The 20,014-nt window shown below is 45.0% G+C and overlaps 1 protein-coding gene across 7 annotated transcripts in view; it reads right to left on the bottom strand.

The window, feature by feature from the left end:
- Positions 1-20,014, bottom strand: part of SP4 (Sp4 transcription factor) — a 118,615-nt gene that overhangs the window by 6,516 nt on the left and 92,085 nt on the right. Inside the window, exon 6 of one of the 7 annotated variants that reach the window (XR_003854525.1) lies at positions 6,599-7,184. The exons of 4 other annotated variants lie outside the window; for them this stretch is intronic. Coding sequence is in view for 2 of the 3 variants with exons in the window: in XM_029589057.1 (XP_029444917.1) it covers positions 7,144-7,184 (41 nt within the window). In the remaining variant the exon portion in view is untranslated. Of the gene's footprint in view, positions 1-5,887; positions 7,185-20,014 lie in introns of those variants that run through there. 2 more of the 7 variants (XM_029589057.1, XM_029589058.1) reach the window with 2 other exon arrangements.

Here is a 20,014-nt window from a genome sequence, read left to right as displayed (position 1 = left end):
TAACGAAGTACTGATAGAATAAAAAAAACACCTAAGAAAACTTGAAAAACATTTGAAAAAATCTTTCAGAAGAATCACTAAAAAGATACAAATATCATCCATCTCAATACTGAACACTAACGAATAAATCAAAGAAAGATTACTATGCAAAACAGATACATGGAGTAATTTTCAATTGCTGCCAGCAGGCGCAAAAGGTAAGACAAGAGTCGGGGGGAGGGGGAGTTAGAGTAGGGCTAGGGGGAGGAAAGGATAGGGGAAGGGGTGAGAAGGTTAGATTAGGGGGAAGGATTTCGGAGCGGCCTGGGAGGGAATGGAGGAAGGCAGCATGGCTCGGCACGCACAAGGTGCACAATTGTGCACCCCCTTGCGTACGCCGACCCTGGATTTTATAACATGCGTGTGTCTGTGTGCACATGTTATAAAATTTGGCGTATATGTGTGCACGCGCCAGGTAGCGCACGGACATGTAAGCCGCGCGCGCTTCTTTTAAAATCTACCCCTCATGTAATGAATACGCAACAGCTCTGACCGAAAAAATCCAGAGGCTGAAACAACAAATCACCAACACGGTCTCTCCTTACAATTTGGAAGTTATGGATATAAATGATAAATGGTCATTCTTTGATCCAGTTTTGCAACTAGCAATAAGCAAAATCATAGCAAAACTAAAACCAGCTGCTCATACTCTTGACCTGATTCCAGTCTCTTCGCTGAAGCAAGTAAACCAAACAATAACCCCCATAATCACAATACTTGTCAACCTTGCCCTCACAGAAGGATATATGCTCCAAAATCTAAAACAGGCAGTTATAAAACCAATTTTGAAAAATAAATCAGGAAGATCTGAAGATTGGGATAACTACAGACCAATCTCTAACTTAACCTTCCTTGCGAAGATTCTTGAAAAGGCAGTTTTTTCCCATTTAGAGTCTCACCTAGAAGACAAAAAAACCCTATACCCTAACCAATTTGGCTTCAGGAAGAAATCGTTCAACAGAAACCCTTTTTCAATCCATAATAGTCCTATACTTCAGGGCTTCGACTCCAATAAATCATACTGCCTGGTTCTGATTGACTTAACAGCTGCCTTCAACACTATTGATCATAATCTTCTATGTCACCAGCTGAGAAACATAGGGATTCTTGGAAATGTACTAAAATGGTTTGTTTCTTTCCTTGCTGACAGATCTTTCCAAGTAAAACTAGATGATCACCTATCCGACAATTTCCAGTGCACAACTGATGTTCCGCAGGGTTCTGCGCTATCAGCAACCTATTTAATATCTACATGCTGCCTTTGTGCAAATTATTAACTGACCTTGGAATAAACTTCTTTCTATATGCAGACGATCTGCAATTCTATATCCCTCTAACAAAATCATTCAAGAAAACATCACTTATTTCTGAATATATGATCACCATAAAAGAAAAAATGGCAAAACTGAAAATGAACCCGAACAAAAATTAACTAATTTGGTTGAGCCAAAATCCTCCAAAATCTATTTCACCTGGTGTTGATCTTGGAAAAACTGCCAACTAATTCCAACAACTCAGGTAAGGGGTTCTAGATGTCCAAGTCAACAAAAACTTAACTATGAAGACCCACATTAGCAAACTGATCAAAATCTGGTTTTCACAGAATATGAATTCTGAGCTGTCTACTAAGCACAGTTGACTTCAGAAATGTTTTAAATCTCTGATATTCTCAAAATTAGATTACTGAAATTCTTTGGGGCAGATTTTCAAAGCCTACGCGCGTAAATCCAGGTGGGGTTAAGAAAGAACTGAAAACTTGTCTATTTGATAATGCCTACTCTCTCACTGGTATAACCAATTCCCCCTCATTCTGATAACCAACTATGTCTTGCACATTATTCCATACTCTCACACCCCCCCCCCCAATAATGATTACAAACAGATTAGCATTTTGAGCATTAACAGCCTTCAAAGTAAAACGTCATCTACACACATCAACCAATCCATTTGTACATTAATTCTCAAACCAAAAAAAGCTTTTTAGTAAAAATTTTTGAAAAATGTTTTAAAAATATTAAGATAAAAATGTACAATTGTACTCATAAGTTTACAAACCTCTGGCAGAATTTGTAAGATGTGTAGCATTTTAAGAAAACACGAGTGATCAGACAAAACACGTTTTATTTTTGTTACGTGAGCAGCCTCGAAAGGCCTTGCATTCTGTTACGTGACGGCCTCGAAAGGCCTTGCATTCTGTTACGTGGCGAAGTGTTTTAGTGTGCCCTTGGGCCTCAGCCCGACCCCAGACGGATCCAGGAACAAACCGAGGGTTGATGGCGTGTTCCACCATGGCTGACGGTCTTACCCTCCGCCAGGCCTGCAAGCTCCCAAGGCCAACAACAGGATGGTGTTGGAATGTGAATGGTCCTCCGACCATTCCGAGCCCTTTTGGACCTGCCGCTTGGATCGGCATGGAGCAGCAGGTCTGGCCTGAGGATGAGGGCAGACGGACCTTGACACGAAGACATGACAGGCTTGGGTTTATGCGACGGCATCACAGACGAAGACTTGGGTTGATGCGACGGCATCACAGACTAGACGAGGAACTAGGCAAAAGCTGGGAGGATAGACTTTGGCACTGTCTCTCAGGGTGCCCTACTCAGCTCACCTACATGGGCAGACCCAATGGGCTGGTCGCGGACCACCCTGTCCCACTGCGTGCCCTACACAGCCCGAGGGGGCTGGTCATGGACCACGCTGAGAACGGGACAAGCGCAGGAAGGATCCAGTCAAAGCAGAACTCCAACGACAGAGCCGATGTCGTCCGAAGCTCCACCAACGGCTGGCAGGACATGACGCTCAGGAGCGCAGGGACCGGCGTCTACTACCGGCATCTCCAAAGACGAAGCAGCGTCACCTGGAGATCCACGGCCGGCAGTACGGAAGGCTCAAGAGCACAGGGACACAGGAGCAGGACACCAAGGAACCTGGAACATCAGGAAGCAGCAGATCTATGATGAGACATCAGGACACCTGGACGAGGACCTCAGGCAACAAAGACATGGCATGACGAGAAGACGAGACGAGATGAGGAGCTCCACAAGAAGACAGAAGACCTAACGGAGCTCTGGCAGGCAGGAGCCTCCAGAGTGAAGTAAATCCGATGCAAGGCGAAATGACGGAGCAGCCCTTTTAAAGGGCTGGTACAGAAAGTTAGTCTATAGGTGGGGCCAGCAGCACTTCCTGGAACTGGTCCTTTATAGCAGTGAGGCGCGGTCACGTGCCTAGAGGGAGCAGGAAGAGCTGTGCAGGACCATGGACAGCGGCCTGCACCGACGTCAGACGCCAGGGACGCAGGGCTGGGCCTGAAGAGCAGGCCGGATGACGGCAGCGGCTCCAGCCGCTGCAGGCAGCCCCGGGGGCGGCTCCAGCCGCCACTCGAGCCCGGGAATGCGGCCTTCGCGCCGCAAAGAGGGGGTGACTGTGGCGGCTCCGTGCCGCATGGGACGCTGAAAAGTCCGCTGCACCGGCCGCGGTGAAGACTGCTACCAGAGGCGGCTTCCGGCCGTGGGAGGGACTTCAGTCCGAGGCTCCGGCCGCATGGGAAGGCCCGACGGCGGCGTCCGTGCCACGTCGGGTGAAGCAAAAGGCAGCATGGGGTGAATGCCTGCTCGCGGGGGAGCCCGCGGGCAGATTCATAACAATTTTCAATGTGCTTCAAATTAAACTAAACTATTATGCATCACAAATTAGCACAATCATTAAACAAGCCATAGCAATAAAGGAAATAATAACATGGTCCTGTTCAACAGTTTGTATACCCTTAGTTTTAAATATCGTGTATTGCTCCCTTTTGCACCAATGACAGCTTACATTCTTTTGTGATAGCTGTGAATGAGGTACTTTATTTTCACAGGTGGTAAAGCTGCCATTCCTCTTGGCAAAAAGCCTCCAGATCCTGTAAATTCTTTGGTTGTCTAGTATGAATTGCGTGTTCGAGTTCTCACCAAAGAGGCTCAATGATGCTGAGGTCATGAGGCTGTGATGGCCACTCCAAAATGTTCACTTTTTTTCTGCTGCAACCACTGAAGATTTGACTTGGCCTTAATTTTTGGATCATTGTCATGTTGGAAAATCCAAGTGCACCCCATGCACAACTTCCTGGCTGATGAATGTAAATTCTCCTCCAATATTTTCTGTTAAGAAACTGCATTCATCCTGCCATCAATTTTGACTAAATTCCCTGTGCAGCTGTAGCTCACAAACTCCCAAAATAGCAGATACACACCTCCATGCTTCACGGTAGGGGTAAGGATGGTGTGCTTCTCTTCACAGGCCTTGCTCACTCCTCTCCAAACATAGGGCCAGATTTTGTAACATACGAGCGGGCATAGATTTGTGCGCGCAACCCGCTGCGCACAAATCTACGCCCAATTTTATAACATGCGCGCATGTTATAAAATCCGGGGTCGGCATGCGCAAGGGGGTGCACACTTGTGCACCTTGCACGCGCCAAGCTCTAGGGGAGCCCCGATGGCTTTCCCCGTTCCCTCCGAGGCCACTCCGAAATCGGAGCAGTCTCGGAGGGAACTTTCCTTCCGCCCTCCCCACCTTTCCCTATCTAACCCGCCCCCCAGCCCTATCTAAATCCCCCCTTACCTTTGTTTTAGTATTTTCGCCTGCCTCCAGGCAAGCGTAGTTTGTGCACGCCGGCTGAGTGCCAGCATGCGATCCCCAGGCCCAGCAGCAGTGGTGAGGCCTCTGGCCACACCCCTGCCCCACCCATTTTTTTCAAGCCCCAGGACATGCACGCGTCGCCGAGCCTATGCAAAATAGGCTCGTCGCGCGCAGGAGGGGTTTTAAAGGGTTACGCGTGTATATTACATGCGTAACCCTTTTAAAATTTGCCCCATAGCGTTTATAGTTGTGAACTTAATGTTCAATTTTGGTCTCATCATGCCAAATGATTTGGTTTCAGAATTGTCGAGGCTTCTCTAGGTGCTGTCTGGTGTATTGTAAGCAGGGTGTTTTGTGGCATTGGTGCAGCAATGGCTTTTTTTCTGACATCTCTACCATTTTTGTTCAAGTATCTCCTTTGTGCATGCTGAAACATCCACACCACTTTGTTTCAGAGAAGCCTGTATTTCAGAAGAAGATTCTTGTGGGGTTTTCTTTGCATCCTGACAAATTTTCCTGGCAGCTGTGTCTGAAATCTATCTTGGTCTACACCTGACCGTGGCTTGGTATTTAACGGAACCCATAATTTTAAACTTGTTGATCAGAGTTTGAACAGTATTGATTGGCATTTTCAAATCTTTTGATTTCTTTTGATATCCTTTTCCTGATTTATAAAGTTGAACTACTTTTGCTTGCAGATCCTTTGACAGTTCTTTTGCTTTCCCCATGCTTCAGTAACCACTAAAGTCAGTGCAGCCTTGGATGAAAAGCACAAGTGTTTCTCAAGAACTAAGAAGCTCACTGACTATTTATACATAGACAATAATTACAATCAAATAAGGCACAGGTATAGATACCTACCCTTCATTGCTATCTCAACCTGTGTGTGTCAACTTGAGTATATAGTATCAGCCCAAACACTCAAGGGTATGTAAACCTTTGAACAGGATTATTCTATTATTTCTTTTATTGCTATAGTTTAATGATTGTGCTATTCCATGATGCATAATAGTTTAATCTGAAACACATTAAAAAAAAGATGTGTTCTGTGCAATCACCTGTTTTCTTAAAATGCTTCACATCTTACAAATTCTGCCAGGGATATGTAAACTTATGATCACAACTGTACACAATTCCTACTTTTTATATTAATATAGCAATAAAGTCTCACATTTTAACTATAAAAATAATGAAACACATTAATACTACATATGGGCCATGATTTATTTTTAATTTGATTTTCATAATGTTAACGATATCTACAACCTTTTACCTTAGAAACAGTATTTACCCTTAAAATGTTGAGAATCACACAAAGGATTTTGAAGATACTATTGTTTAGAAGTTCCACAGAATTTTAATAAAAGAAAGCTTCTGCAATCGTAGTGCTTCCCTCTCTCCGTGCAGTTGATTTAGAACCCAAGGATTCTGTTAGAAGTATGAGTGTTTTCTTGGAATCTTAGCCACAGGTTATGGAGGGGATATTCTGACTCCAGAGGTCTGGAAGGTGAATAAATTGTTTCATTTTCTTTCTAGAATGTTGTCCTTTTAGGTATGCATTACTGACTCCCCAAATATACAATACCATCAATTTTCATTCAATTACTGCAAAAGTTTTTACCTCTGCACTTAAACTGATGGGGTCTAAACAGACCCTTGTTGGGACACCTGTATGGGTTTTACATACAGCCTCAAGTTACATAACTTGCAAACTTATGCTTCTGGTTCCAGAAATTACTCAGCATATTTTTTTGTGGGTGACTTAAAGGTCAGGGTGTGTTCAAAGTCCACTAAACCCCCAAATTTGTTGTGCTGTATATAGAGGCAAATAAAGAAATAAAATCTTGCTTTTCTCCCTCTATTGGTTACAAATCTCATATGAACCTTGTGCCACCCCTGTGCTCAAATTTTCATTATTACCTCTCCCTGAGTATTTGATTACCTTGGAAGATAATAGCCTCTTGATGACAATCCCAGTTCCAGGAAGCCATCATCTCTTTGACCTTCCAATAGATTATGGGTTACTTTGCTCTATTAGTACATGAAGGTTAGAAGTAAGAAAGAAGAAGCAATCAACATAAAGAGAGGTCATATCTTGGACACAATAGACTTCTCTGTCATGGGTTGAAAGGGATAATGTTGTGGTCTGTTTCTGTCTGTACATTCCATGGGATGGGTGAGAATCCTGTCCTATTTCTACCTTGGCAAAAATTGTGACATGCCTGGAGATTTTAACTGGGAAGAAGGGCAAAGGTGGCCATCTTTACATTTCATTGTGCCATTATGTTATGTCAAGGAAGTGAAGTTGCTTGTGTGAAGAAATGATCAAAAGACTTTCAGTGATTCTTCATTTGAGGGGTACTTCATTGATGATGGTGATCCAAACTTTCTTCCAGGGGATGATGCGTCTGTGAACCTGATGATCACAAGTCAAAATGTTGCTGGACTCTCAATGGGCTAAGTAGAAGGTGACAGTTCTCTTGTAATTCATGGAAGGAAGGGTCTTTTCATCTTTATGAATGCTTGGATTAGAAAAAAATGTTGGCAAGATAATTAAATTAGAAGTCAGACACTATCTTATGCAATAATGCTGGATATGTGTGTGGAGCACCATTTTATTATGAAGCAATTTAGCATAAGATGGATAAGTCAACAGGGCTAGACTCAACTAATTGTTGAAGTAACAATCCCCCAAAAAGCAACATGCTAATTCAAGTACTTGACTCTACAAATGTCAAGGAGTTCGAAGGGGGTTTTTCTCAGCTAGATAAAAGCCATATTGATATCCCATAATCTTACAGGCGGCTAGATAGGCTTCAATTAAAGCAAACCCTCATCAATCTAATAAGAGGCTATATAGAAAAAGGGTTTCCTTCTACATGTTGGTGACAGATAACCACAGCATTAAGGTGAACCCCTTACGGAGCTGATCTTAAGGTAAACTCTGAAAATTGTAGGAAAATGTAGGAAAATTGTAGGAAAATACCAGGACAACCATTGTCAACAATGGTTGTCCTGGTATATCCCAGCTATATCAGTCATGGATCCGAGACTATGGAATTCAATGCCAGAGAATATCTAATGTTAATATGCAAATATATCTCATGCATAATTCATTGTGGATATCCTGTCTAGGGAGAAGGGCAGGTTTTGCATGGCTAATTCATCCTGCTATGTACTGAAAACACTGTTTACGATAAGCAAGCTTGCTTTTTTCCATCAATAAGCAGGCTAAATTAGCCATGCTCAATGGGGAGTCCCAAGCTGAGGGTTGCAGTGTAGTGTTTTCTCCTTTTTCTTTTTAGCAACCCAGACTAAATGGTTCCTGCTTAGTTTTCTCATCCTACTGAGCTGTCTAAGGCTGCTGATTAACTGAGATAGTAGTGAGATATGAAAGTATAGACAGAACTGGTAGTGGCCCTGCCTACATCCTTTATGGCCACATTTTTGGGATATGCTATCAAGGAAGGTGTTGCACGCACTTTATGAGCCCTTACTGGGTTCGTGAGGCGCGTAGTTTGTGGCATAACACTATTGACGGCAGGAGGTGATCTAATTTGATAGGGCACATTTTGAAACTGGTACCCCTATTATATTGGGATCATACAAGATGAACAGTTGCAAAGTCCATTTATAGTAAGTTAATGCCCTCTTACAATCCAGAGTGCATAGCTGTTTTTCTCTTTCTTGTTTGTGGGGCTTTGGGAAAATGATAGGGAGGGAGATGGTCTGATTTTTTTTTTTTTTTTTGGTAAATATTTTTTATTGGAACAGTCATAAGATCAGTAACAAGAACAAGAACAATAAGAAACACAGGTAACTAGTACTGGAGAAAAATCACCCGAGTACATATTCGATACATAGGCAATCAGAATCTCCACATTTTCAAGACAGCAAAATACAGAGTGTTCCGTACAGCGGACTGTCTCCCGTTTTTATTTTTCTGTTACCCTATCACTACCCCCCTCCCCCCCCCCACCCCACTCTAATTCCACTGGTATCTGTGATTAACAGATAAAGTCATATGCACACATATGATAAAAAGACACGTCACCCATATCTAGTAAGTACAAAATTAAGTATATGAAGTGCTGGCCATAGGGTAGCAAAAGAGTACACAACCCTAACATGGTAGTAGTCCTGAATCTTCTGAAGGCAGGAGAACAATATATGCTTGCCATAAAAGGCGCACCTTTGTAAATTTTGCTAGAGAAATAGATTTCGCTATCAGCAGTTCCATGTGCATAAGTTTATGAAATTTGGCCCTCCACACCTGATGGTACGCTGGAATTGGTTGTATCCATTGTGTCAAAATCGCATCCCGGGCTATGAGAATGATCTTCCGGAAAAACCATTTTTTATGGCCAATAAGTAAAGGGTCCGTCACTCTGGAGAACCCAAATAGCCAAAGGAGAGGGTACAAAGGAAGAGAGATACCCCACATGGAATGAGCCAGCGTCTGTAACGTAGACCAAAAGACCTGCACCAAAGGACATAACCAAAAACAGTGGTAAAAATCTGGATACCCAATTTTACATCTCATGCAAAGTTTGTCCTTGGTAAGTCCCATATAATAGGCTTGACATTGGGAATAAAAGGCTTGGTGCAAAAACTTATAAGCTTGATCTCGGAGTATGACATTCGCCACCGTGCGAGGTATAGAAAGAAAACAGTCTTGCAAATCCTTAGGAAGAATACCTTGGGGTAAACTCTTATTCCATTGCATGACAACCTTATCCAGATTCTGTTGTTGAGGCAACTTCGTGAAGGCCAGATAATATTGCGATGCGGACTGGCGTTTCCCATCCTCCCCCACAAGAAACTCCTGTATTTTGTAGCCTTGGAGGAAAGCCGGATTCGCCTTCTGCTCTTCTAACATAAAATGTCTGAGCTGTAAATAACCGTAAAAGTCATTTTTGGGAATATCAAACTGAACCATTAGGTCCTGGAAGCTGCAGATCTGATATTGATTATTCTGCTGAGTAAGTAATTGAAGCATACTGTTCAAGCCTTTGGACGACCACTGCCTAAATATCATTTGCGTCATGCCTGTAGGAAACAGTTGATATCCCCGAATAGGTAGACAAGATGACGATCCCCCAGGCACCTGAAGTTTCTTACAAAGGGAAGTCCAAAGCTGACGTATTGGTCGCACTACCACACTGCCACTTATGGTTTTAGGAAGTAGAGAGTCTGATAGATGCAAAGTGGCACCAGGAGCATGGGGCGACAACCACGCTATGTAGTGTTCTAGTGGGGTGTAGAACGACGTATGACATATCCAGTCTCGGAGATGGCGTGCTAAACAAGCATGATTGTAGCGTTCAAGGTCTGGGCAGTTTAGACCCCCCTGGCCTTTAGGTAACATTAACATTTTAAGAGGTATACGGGCCTTCTTGCCAGACCAGAGATATTGTTGCAATCCCCTGTTGATATCTTTAATGTCCTGCTTCCTTAGCCAAACCGGTAGCATATGAAATAAGTACAACCATTTCGAAATTTCCATCATTTTAACCAATAGGAGTTTCCCTGAAAGGGACAGGGGCAAATCCCGCCAGGCCATAAGGTTTTTAAGCATTTTCTGCTTCATAGGAATAACATTTAACCCATACAACTGGCCAGGGGAGGCAGAGATGTGAATTCCTAAATACTTTAACGAGGTGGTAACCCACTTTAAAGGAAAAACCCCAGTCCAGGTGGATTTTAAGGTCCCCAATATATCCAGGGCCTCAGATTTCTCCACATTAATTTTTAACCCCGCAAATTCCCCGAACAGGGCTTGGAGACGTAAAACCTGGGGGAGGGAGACAGCCGGGTTGCACAGAAAGACTAACATATCATCAGCAAAAGCCGCGACTTTGAACAACCCTTGCTTGAAGTGCAGACCTTGAATAAACGGAGATTCTGCCAATTTCCTTAACAGGGGATCCAAGGACAATATATATAAGATAGGGGACAATGGGCATCCTTGCCGCACTCCGCGGGCTATACCAAACGCTTCAGATACAGTATCATTCGCCACAATATGTGACAGCGGCTGCTTATATAAGATTGAAATCGCTTGGATAAGCTGGTTGGGGAACCCAAAGCGTCGGAGGACGGAAAACATGTATTCCCAGGAGACCCTGTCAAAGGCCTTTTCTGAATCGAACCCCACAGCCAGGGATTCAATATTATAATATTGTGAGGTTTCTATAGCAGAAAGCAATCTGATGACAAGGCCCCCAGCATTTCGGCCCCCCACAAAGCCCGCCTGGTAAGGGGAGATTATAGAAGGCAAAACAGAGTTTATTCGTAGCGCCAGAATCCTAGCATACAATTTCAAATCGCAATTTAAAAGCGATATGGGGCGGTAGGATGACGCTAACATGGCGTCTTTCCCCGGTTTAGGTAATACAGTAATATACGCTGTGTTAAATTGTGGAGGAAAACTGTTCGTTTTACAGGCCTGATTATAAAAAGCCGCTAAGGGGTCTACCAGGGAGGTGCTGAGAATTTTATAGTATTCTAAGGTGAACCCATCTGGCCCCGGAGATTTGTGAATCTTCCCCGTCTGAATAACCCCACGGACCTCGCCAGCCGTTATGGGCCGACTGAGAAAATCCCATTTGTCCTCCAGTACCTGAGGCAGTTTGAGGTCTTTGAAAAACGCCTCTTCCTCAGCCTTTCCCCCTGGCCTGTCTTCGGTATACAATGCTTCATAGAACTTACACAAAATTGCACAGATATCCTTACTAGAGGTGACAGAATGGCCCAGAGGATTCTTAAGACCCCCTATAAATGTCTTCCTCCGTTTTATCGCCACCATACGGGCCAGTAGTTTACTCGATTTATTCCCATAGTGAAAAAAAAATTGATCTGAGGCCTTTAATGAGTTTTGCGCCCGAAGGTGAAGATGTGAATTTAAGGCGAGAAGGCATGCCTTATAGGCATCCTTATGAGACTGAGAGGGGGAAAGCGCTAATAATCGCTGCGCAGCTTGTAATTGCGAATCCAAGTGCAAAATTTTAGCATTTAACTTTTTCCGCTGCGCAACAGAGTAAGCAATCACTTCCCCTCGGAGAACTGCCTTGCTCGTTTCCCAGAACAGAGCGGGATTACTTCTATGCTGTTCATTATCCTGTGCAAAACACTCCCACTTCTGTTGGAGATGAACTTGGAAGTCCTTATCTGTATATAAAGACCCAGGGAAGCGCCACGGCTTTTGTCCCCCCTTAACGGTTGAAAGCCAAAGATCTACCCACACCGGTGCGTGATCTGCAATCACAATAGACTCAATATGCGCGGTATCTACCCTATCAAACAGAGATCTGGAGATTAAAATATAATCGATCCTGGACAGGGTAGCATGCGCCCTAGAGACGTGTGTGTATTCCCTATCGACAGGGTGTAGCAGCCGCCAAGCATCTAGTAAGCCTAGACGCGAGGAAAACTGACAGACCCCAGAATCTGTATTTTTTTTTTAAACTTTTAGGAAGGTGAGATTTATCCAAGTCCGCTTGAAATACACTGTTAAAATCACCAGAGAGAAGAAGATCACCCTGGGCATTAGTTAATAATAAGTTGACCACTTTGGTGACAAAAAGAGGATCGGGCACATTCGGGGCATACAGAGTACCAATAGTTACCATTTTACCCGCTAAGGTACCAATAACAATGATGAACCGACCCTCTGGGTCTTTCACTTCTTTTACAAGGGTAAAGGGCACATTTCTGTTAACTAATAAAGCCACACCACCCTTTTTTCCTTTTGCTTCGGAGAAATAACAGGCCGCGGCCCACTCCCTGCAGAGCTTCCTACTCTCCGCTATATTTAAGTGGGTTTCCTGAAGACAGGCAATCCCCACCTTTAATCTTTTCAGATGCTGGAAGATTTGTTTTCTCTTAATAGGGGTGCCCAGACCGTCGACATTCCAGGAAATTATCCTGCACTTACTACCCATTACTGCTAATAAGACCCATATACCAAGGCATCTTGCCAAAATGCTGAAGGGTAAGCTCCCAGCCTAACTCACCCTCCCAAACCGGTGCGTGGGCTTGCCAAGTCGAAGAGGCCCATACACCAACACACCAGAGAGAAAAAGAATATGGATGAGACAAAAACATATACCAAGCAAGTGATACCAGTGCCCTCCCCCCCCCCCCCCCCACCCCCTCCCCCCTATCCCCTATAACATAATACCCGCCCAGACACATAGGTCAGGGTAGTGGAGTCAAACATGAGTGCTCGGTCTCCCAGGACTCCCCCTCCTCCTCCAGAAAGTATACCACCGCTGTATGAAACTGTTATTCAAGAGGTGGTATTCAAGGAATCCAGAAATTTTGTAGCTTCCTCGACGGTCGCACATGTACACCATTTCCCTTCATGATTGATTCGCAGCTTTGCTGGGAATTGCATTGTGAAACGCAGGTTTTTCTCAATTAACTTGCCACACACCGGTGCAAACGCCCTTCGTAGTGCTGCCACTTTAGCTGAATAATCCGGCGCTAGGCGGACGTTCGCGCCCTGAAACTGCAACGAATCTCTTTTCCTCGCAGCTTGCATAATCAGTTGCTTGTGATGAAAATTGAGAATCTTCATTATGACCACCCTGGGTCGTGACTGGTCCGAGCCCCTTGCTCCCATGCGATGCGCCCGCTCAATATCAAGCACCCCTTCCAACTCCGGCAGGCCTAGAGCCTCCGGCAGCCATTTTAGAAGAGAAGGCCGAAGTAAATGTTCATCTACAGTTTCAGGGAACCCCAAGCATCTGATATTAGACCGTCGAGCCCTATTTTCTAGGTCATCAGTCTTAGTAATCTGTTCTTGAAGTAGCTGCTCGAGTGTACTCACTTTCCCCTGTAAAGCAGTATAATCGTCCTCCAGCGCGGACGTCCTCTCCTCCACGTGGCTGAGCCGCGGAGCAAAGTCAGTTAGGACCTCACGGAGGGCCCCAATTTGATCCGATATTCCCGTGAATTTGCAGTCCAAAGCCGCTAAGACCGCATCCTTTATTTCTGTTACGGTCAATGTCGGCGCTGCGGTAGTCGGCGAGAGTCCTTCCATCCCTTTTCCCGCCGCCGCGGGCGCCATCTTGGGATCCAGCCCTCTGCTTTTGTCTTTTTCGCGTTTTGCCAGTTTAGGAGGCATTGGTGATGGCGATTTTGACATGAAGGAGGTAATCGACATATGCGACGAGTATCAGATCGTAGAAGCGGCGTAAAGGCAAAATTGAGCGGTTAATGGAGGAGAAGAGGAGCCTGGTCGACCGGAGCGGGGTCAGAAACGTCCGATCCCGTTCACCACATCACGTGACTCCTGGTCTGATTTAAGTGAAAAACAGTCACTACCTTCTGTAAGAATTTAGGATATATTTGCAGAACAACCCATATGGAAGAAAAGCAGATAAGGTGAAAAATGAACCAAGGCTTGCAGTTCACTAACAACTCATGAATGTAACTAACTCTAGGCAGAGTACCTTCGATGTCAGAAACCTTAGCATGCCTGATGTGAGGGGTTTAAATAGTGGTTTCATCAATGTGGTGAGGACGATATTGATGTTCCAGGGCACTGGAAGTTTCTTCACAGGCAGGTAAAGATAGAGTAGGCCCTTCATGAAGCGCATTATTAAGAGGGGGCGAGACATTGGAGATCCATTCTCCTGTCAATGGTATGCCACTATAGTGCTTAGGTATACCCGCATTGATGCGATCGCTAGGCCTAACAGAAGTGATGGAGTTAGGATAGTAATTGACATGGTGTGGTAGGTGAAGGGATCGATGGATTTGTTTGTGCACCATTGGAGTAGTGTTGCCATTTGAATGCATAGTTATATCTGGGTGAAGGCTTTCTTGCAAACAGCAGAATCTATTGAATAGGATCTGATAGGGATAGTACTGTGCATTCAATATTCATGCAGTAAGGGTTAAAAACATAAGGGTTCAGTGATGACTATAGTGGGTGGAGAAGAGACCCCACCTCCTGAGTAAAAAGGTCGGTATCACACCCTAAGGCGAGCGGAGGATGTATTGAGAATTGTACAAGCTACACATTCCATGGCTGTCTCGGCCAAGTAGGAGCTAACAAGATCGTGGCATGGTCCTATATGCATTTCTGGACCATCTTGGATATTAGTGGTAGCTGAGGAAAAGCTCTTTATCCATGGCAGTAAGATGTCCAGTGCTTCCCGGTATGGGCTGGAATGGACAGATGGAGAGAAACGGAGTACTGTCCTATTTAGTTCTGTGGTGAAGAGGTCTATGTTTGGCCATCCACTGTGATGAAATAGGATGTCAGTTACTCTTTGTGATAGGGACCACTTGTGCAGGCAAAATATCTTGCTGACTGTCTTTTGTGCTTGTAATAACCGGCAGCTCTGGTTTTCAGGGTTGCAGCAGATTGATCCATCCATTCCCAGATCTGAAGGGCTTCTCTGCAAAGATAAGCTTCCATTGAACCAGTGTCCACGTTTGTTCACACAGAACATGGCAACTTGGTTGCCTGTATGGATCATGATAGCCTTTACCAGCAGCATGTGTCCGAATGCAGTCAAGGCACGTCACATTGCTCACCATTCTGGTAAGTTTATTTTTAATGTTATCTCCCAAAGGGATCAGAGGTCCTGTGTTTTGTAATGGTGCAGGTGTGTGCCCCATCCCACAGTGGAGGCGTCTTGTTTTAAGAATCACCTGGTGTGGAACTGGACATAGTGGGGCACCCATCTCCAGTACATCTGGTCACAGACACCAGAGAATGTCCTCATCATCAGATCTGGGATATGGATAATGGTTGAAGAAACTGTCACCAATGACTTGAGGCCCCATTGCAGGCAATGCATATGAAGACAAGTGAGGGGGTACAAAATGATTTGCAGCCATCATGTGACCTAACATTATCAGTACGCAGTGTGCTGTCAACTTCAGCTGCAGAAACTGACACGCCATCGTGCGAAGCGTATGCGCTAGTGCAGGGAAAGAAGGCTCTTGCTTGAATGGAGTCTATTTGAGTGCTTATAAATTGAAGGCATTGCGCTGGGTAGAGTACGGATTTTTTGTAGTTTATAAGGAATCCTAATTATTCTAGGCAACGAAGAGATGCTTTGGCATCAGAGAGCAGAGCATTTTCATTTGGTGTTATGATTAACCAGTCATCGAAGTACAGGAATAGCCATATCTCAGACCTTTGTAAATTGGCCACAGCCACTGCTAGGCATTTTGTGGAGTCCAAATGTGAGAAAATAGTAGTGGTAGTGTTGGTCCCCTACCTTGAAGTGGAGGAGATGCCAACAGGAGGGGCGGATAGAGATATGTACATATGCAGCCTTGAGGTTGAGAAAGCACATCCACTTGTTTGGTTGGATGAACAGCAATAGAGTGCTGAAGGAGGTCATTTTGAATCTTTCCCTGTTACAAATGTCTGTTGAAGGTTCTTAAGTTCAAGATTGGCATATAGCTCCTGACTTCTTGGGAATAAGGAAATATTGGGAATACTAGCCCTTGTTGTGCTGGGGTTTGATCACCTCTTGGATGGCGTTTTGCGTGTAAGACAAGAGGGGGAAAATGGGCTGGATCTGGTGGGGGAAGGACCAGATGGGGCAACTTTTGTTTGGGAGGAGAAGTTCAGATGGTAGCCCTCTTCAATAAAGCAGAGTTGCTTACCTGTAACAAGTGTTCTTACAGGACAGCAGGATGTTTTTATATTTTATTAAATTTTAAGCATATTATGACAAACTGTCAATTACATTAGATATCTATGTTCAAAGAATAACAAAATAAAATAATTAATCTTTAACATGAAATACACCATTATCCCATAGATATCCTATTTACAAACGGGCCAATACAGTACAGTGCACTCCGGAGTGCACTGTTAACCCTCTATTGGACGCGCGTTCTCGATACGCTAGCGTTACCCCTTATTCAGTAAGGGGCCGAAAACGCCCGTCCAACCCCCCCGAACCTGATAGCGCCCGCAACATGCAAAAGCATGTTGATGGCCCTATTAGGTATTCCCGCACGATTCAGAAAACAAAATGTGCAGCCAAGCCGCACATTTTGCTTTTAGAAATTAGCTCCTTCCCAAAAGGTAGACGCTAATTTCTTCGGGCACTGGGAAAGTGCACAGAAAAGCAGTAAAAGCTGCTTTTCTGTGTACCCTCCGACTTAATATCATGGCGATATTAAGTCGGAGGTCCCGAAAGTTACCGGTGTCCGGTTTCCGAACCCGTGGCTGGCAGCGGGCTTGAGAACAGACGCCGGCAAAATTGAGCGTCGGCTGTCAAACCGGCTGACAGCTGCCGCTCCGGTCCAAAAGGAGGCGCTAGGGACACGCTAGTGTCCCTAGCGTCTCCTTTTGCCTGTTTTTACCGCCGGGCCTAATTTGTATAGTGAATCGCGCTACAACTGCCAGGCATTTTGTGAAAACCCTTGGGGCCGATGCCAGTCCGAATGGTAGTACACGGTACTGAAAATGAGACTGACCCTACTATGAATCTGAGGTATTTGCGATGAGGCGGATAATTTGCGATGTGTGCGTAAGCCTCCTGCAGGTCCAGAGAGCAAAGCCAATCTGTTCTTTGAATCAGTGGGAGCAAGGTTCCTAAGGTTACCATTCTGAACTTTTCCTTTTTGAGATATTTGTTTAGGGCATGCAAATCCAAAATAGGATGAATGCCTCTTGATTTTTTTGGGATCAGGGAGTAGAACCCTCAACCCCAATGCTGTCGAGGTACTGGTTCTATAGCATTAGATTGTAGAAGGGTCAAGAGCTCCGCTTCGAGAAGTGGGGAGTGAATGGATTTGTAAGAGGAGGGAATAAGCCGTTTGGTGGTACAGTGAAAAAGTTTAGATGGCATCCTTGGCTTATTACAGAGAGTACCAACTGATCTGTCATGATGGTGTGCCATAGAGTGGAGAAGAGGAACAAGCGGCCCCCCACTGGAATGGCATGGGAAGGAAGAGATTGGCTGTTGCTCTCTAGAGGAGAGTAAAAAACCCAAAGCTGGCTCTGTCTGCAGGGCTGGTTGGGTTTTTGGTGTTCTAGTCTGACGAGTCTGTCCCCTTTGGGGAAGTTTAGATTGTCAAGGACGAGACTGAGGTGGATAATACCTTCTGGTTTTACACTGAAACAGGCGAGGATCTCGTCTGAAAGATCGCTTTATAGTGGAAGGATAATCTGAAGGAAGAGCAGAGAGTTGATGTAGGGCGTCATGGTGGTCTTTTAATTGTGCAACTGTTTCTTGGATTTTGGTACCAAATAAGTTGTCACCAGTAGATGGCAGGGCTGCAAGACGATCCTGAACCTCTTGCCACAAGTCAGAGGAATTAAGCCATGCCCAATGTCGTGCACTGATGCCTGCTGTAGAAAACCTGGAGGCGGTGTCAAAGATATCGTAGACTGCTCTTAGCTCATGCTTACCAGCATCTAAACCCTTGAAGAGGATGTTATTAAAACCTTCCTGGTGTTCATCAGGTAAAGATTCAGAACACTTATGTACTCTCTTCCAGAGATTTCTGGAGTACTGAGTCAAATATAACTGGTATGCTGCAATGCAAGCAATAAGCACTGAGCCATGGAAGACTCTTCGTCCGAAGGTGTCTAAGGATTTCTGTTCCTTACCTGGAGGTGCTGAGGAATGAGGTCTGAGATTTTTGGAAGCCTGGGGCTGATTGTACCATATAGATAGCATCAGCTTTCCTATTCAGAGGAGGAACTGAGCTAGATGCTCCCAGTTACAGTTTAAAAAGTCCAGTAATACTTCATAAACAGGAACCGCCATGACTTCCTTGGGTGCATCTACAAATTGTAGCACTTCAAGCATTTTATGCCTAGCATCCTCTTCTGTTAGCAAATCAAAAGGAATTGCCTCGGACATTTCCTTAATAAAATTTACAAAGGTCAAGTCTTCAGGTGGGGAACGTTGATGTTCATCTGGAGGTGAAGGTTGTGAAGGAAGATCATCTGAATCAGTGTCAGAAGTATCAACTCCCCATGGATTGTAAAGGTGATCACGGCACCTCCAGGACCTTGAGGTTGATGTGGAGGTGCAAATCCAGCCAGATCTAGAGGTGGCATCGATGGAATTAGAGGGGGCACCAATGGAAGTCAAGGTGGCATCGATGGAGGCACTGAAGATGGTGAGGGCATCGATGGCATCAGTGTTTTCGAAGGCCAGTGCGATGGTACGACACCTGATGGTCCTGGTGTTGGTTCGGGCATTGGCCGATTCGGTTCCTCATCCGAGGATAAAGGTATTGGCATCTGTGGCTTCGCGGCGGCCCGATGGCACAGCTGGAACTGCAGGAAGAGCAGTGATTAACGAGTCCAGTCTATCTAGAAGAGGAGCTAGCATCATCAACGTGGGATCAGGCATCGGTATGGGAGCCAGTGTCAGTGGAGACTGGAATGATCATAAAGCTTGAAAAATCGCCTCTTGGACAATCCTGTCCAATTCTGCCTGAGAAACTGGCATAGAGGGTACGGCTAATGGGGGTGGAGGCTCGGAAAGCATAGTCTGAGGCTCCACCGATGACAGTGGAGTTCCGGATCCCGGCACCAATACCGGTGGGGAACACCTCGGTGCCTCGAGTCCAGACTGGGATGGGGTCTCGTCTCCTCGGGGTTTTTTTGGTCGGTGGCTCCATCGCCGATGTCGATGGCTTTCCGATTCCTACATCGGAGGAGACACTTCGTCGATGACAGTGTCGATGTTTTTCTCGATTATCGGTCTGCTGTTTGTCTGGCATCGAAGATGAAGACATTGATACTTTGGACCAGGAAGAAGAAGGCGAGGGGAAAATCACCGGTGGATTTTTGCCATTTAGGCTTCGATGGCGACGGAGTCTTCGAGGATAGAGGGTTTTGACTCTATGCCGGTTTAGAAGTCTGAGAAATCTTGAAAAGGAATTCCATCTTCGCCAAACGGGCCCTCCGGCCTTTTGGAGTCATTTATGAACAGCTTGTACACTGTTGCACGTCATGAATGGGTCCAAGACAGAGTATGCACACGTCGTGCAGGTTTGTGAGACACAGTTCTTGGGCACTTGGGACACTTATGGAACCCAGTGGCCATGATTTTAAAAAAATAAACGGTTGCACGTTCGATGACCGAACACCATGAGAGAAAATCTCCAGGAACCGACCGAAAAAACGACAGGAAGAAACTTACTGGTGTCGACGATGGACGGAGGTCAATGGGAGACCCCCGGGTAGGGAAAAATACAAATTTAAGTTTAATTTCCGTGAGGAAAGTTTGTGAGGTAAACTCATAGAGCTCCAAGATCCGCGAGGCTACTGCTGTGTGGAAAAAAAAAGACTGAAGGGGGACCCCTGCTGGATGCAGGGTTGGTATCATGCTGGGCATGCTCAGTGGTGCCAGTC

The sequence above is a fragment of the Rhinatrema bivittatum genome, chromosome 2 (assembly GCF_901001135.1).
Source record: "Rhinatrema bivittatum chromosome 2, aRhiBiv1.1, whole genome shotgun sequence".
Lineage (NCBI taxonomy): Eukaryota > Metazoa > Chordata > Amphibia > Gymnophiona > Rhinatrematidae > Rhinatrema > Rhinatrema bivittatum.
The sequence above is the reverse complement of the archived record's forward strand: the minus strand, read 5'-3'. Positions and strand labels throughout refer to the sequence as shown.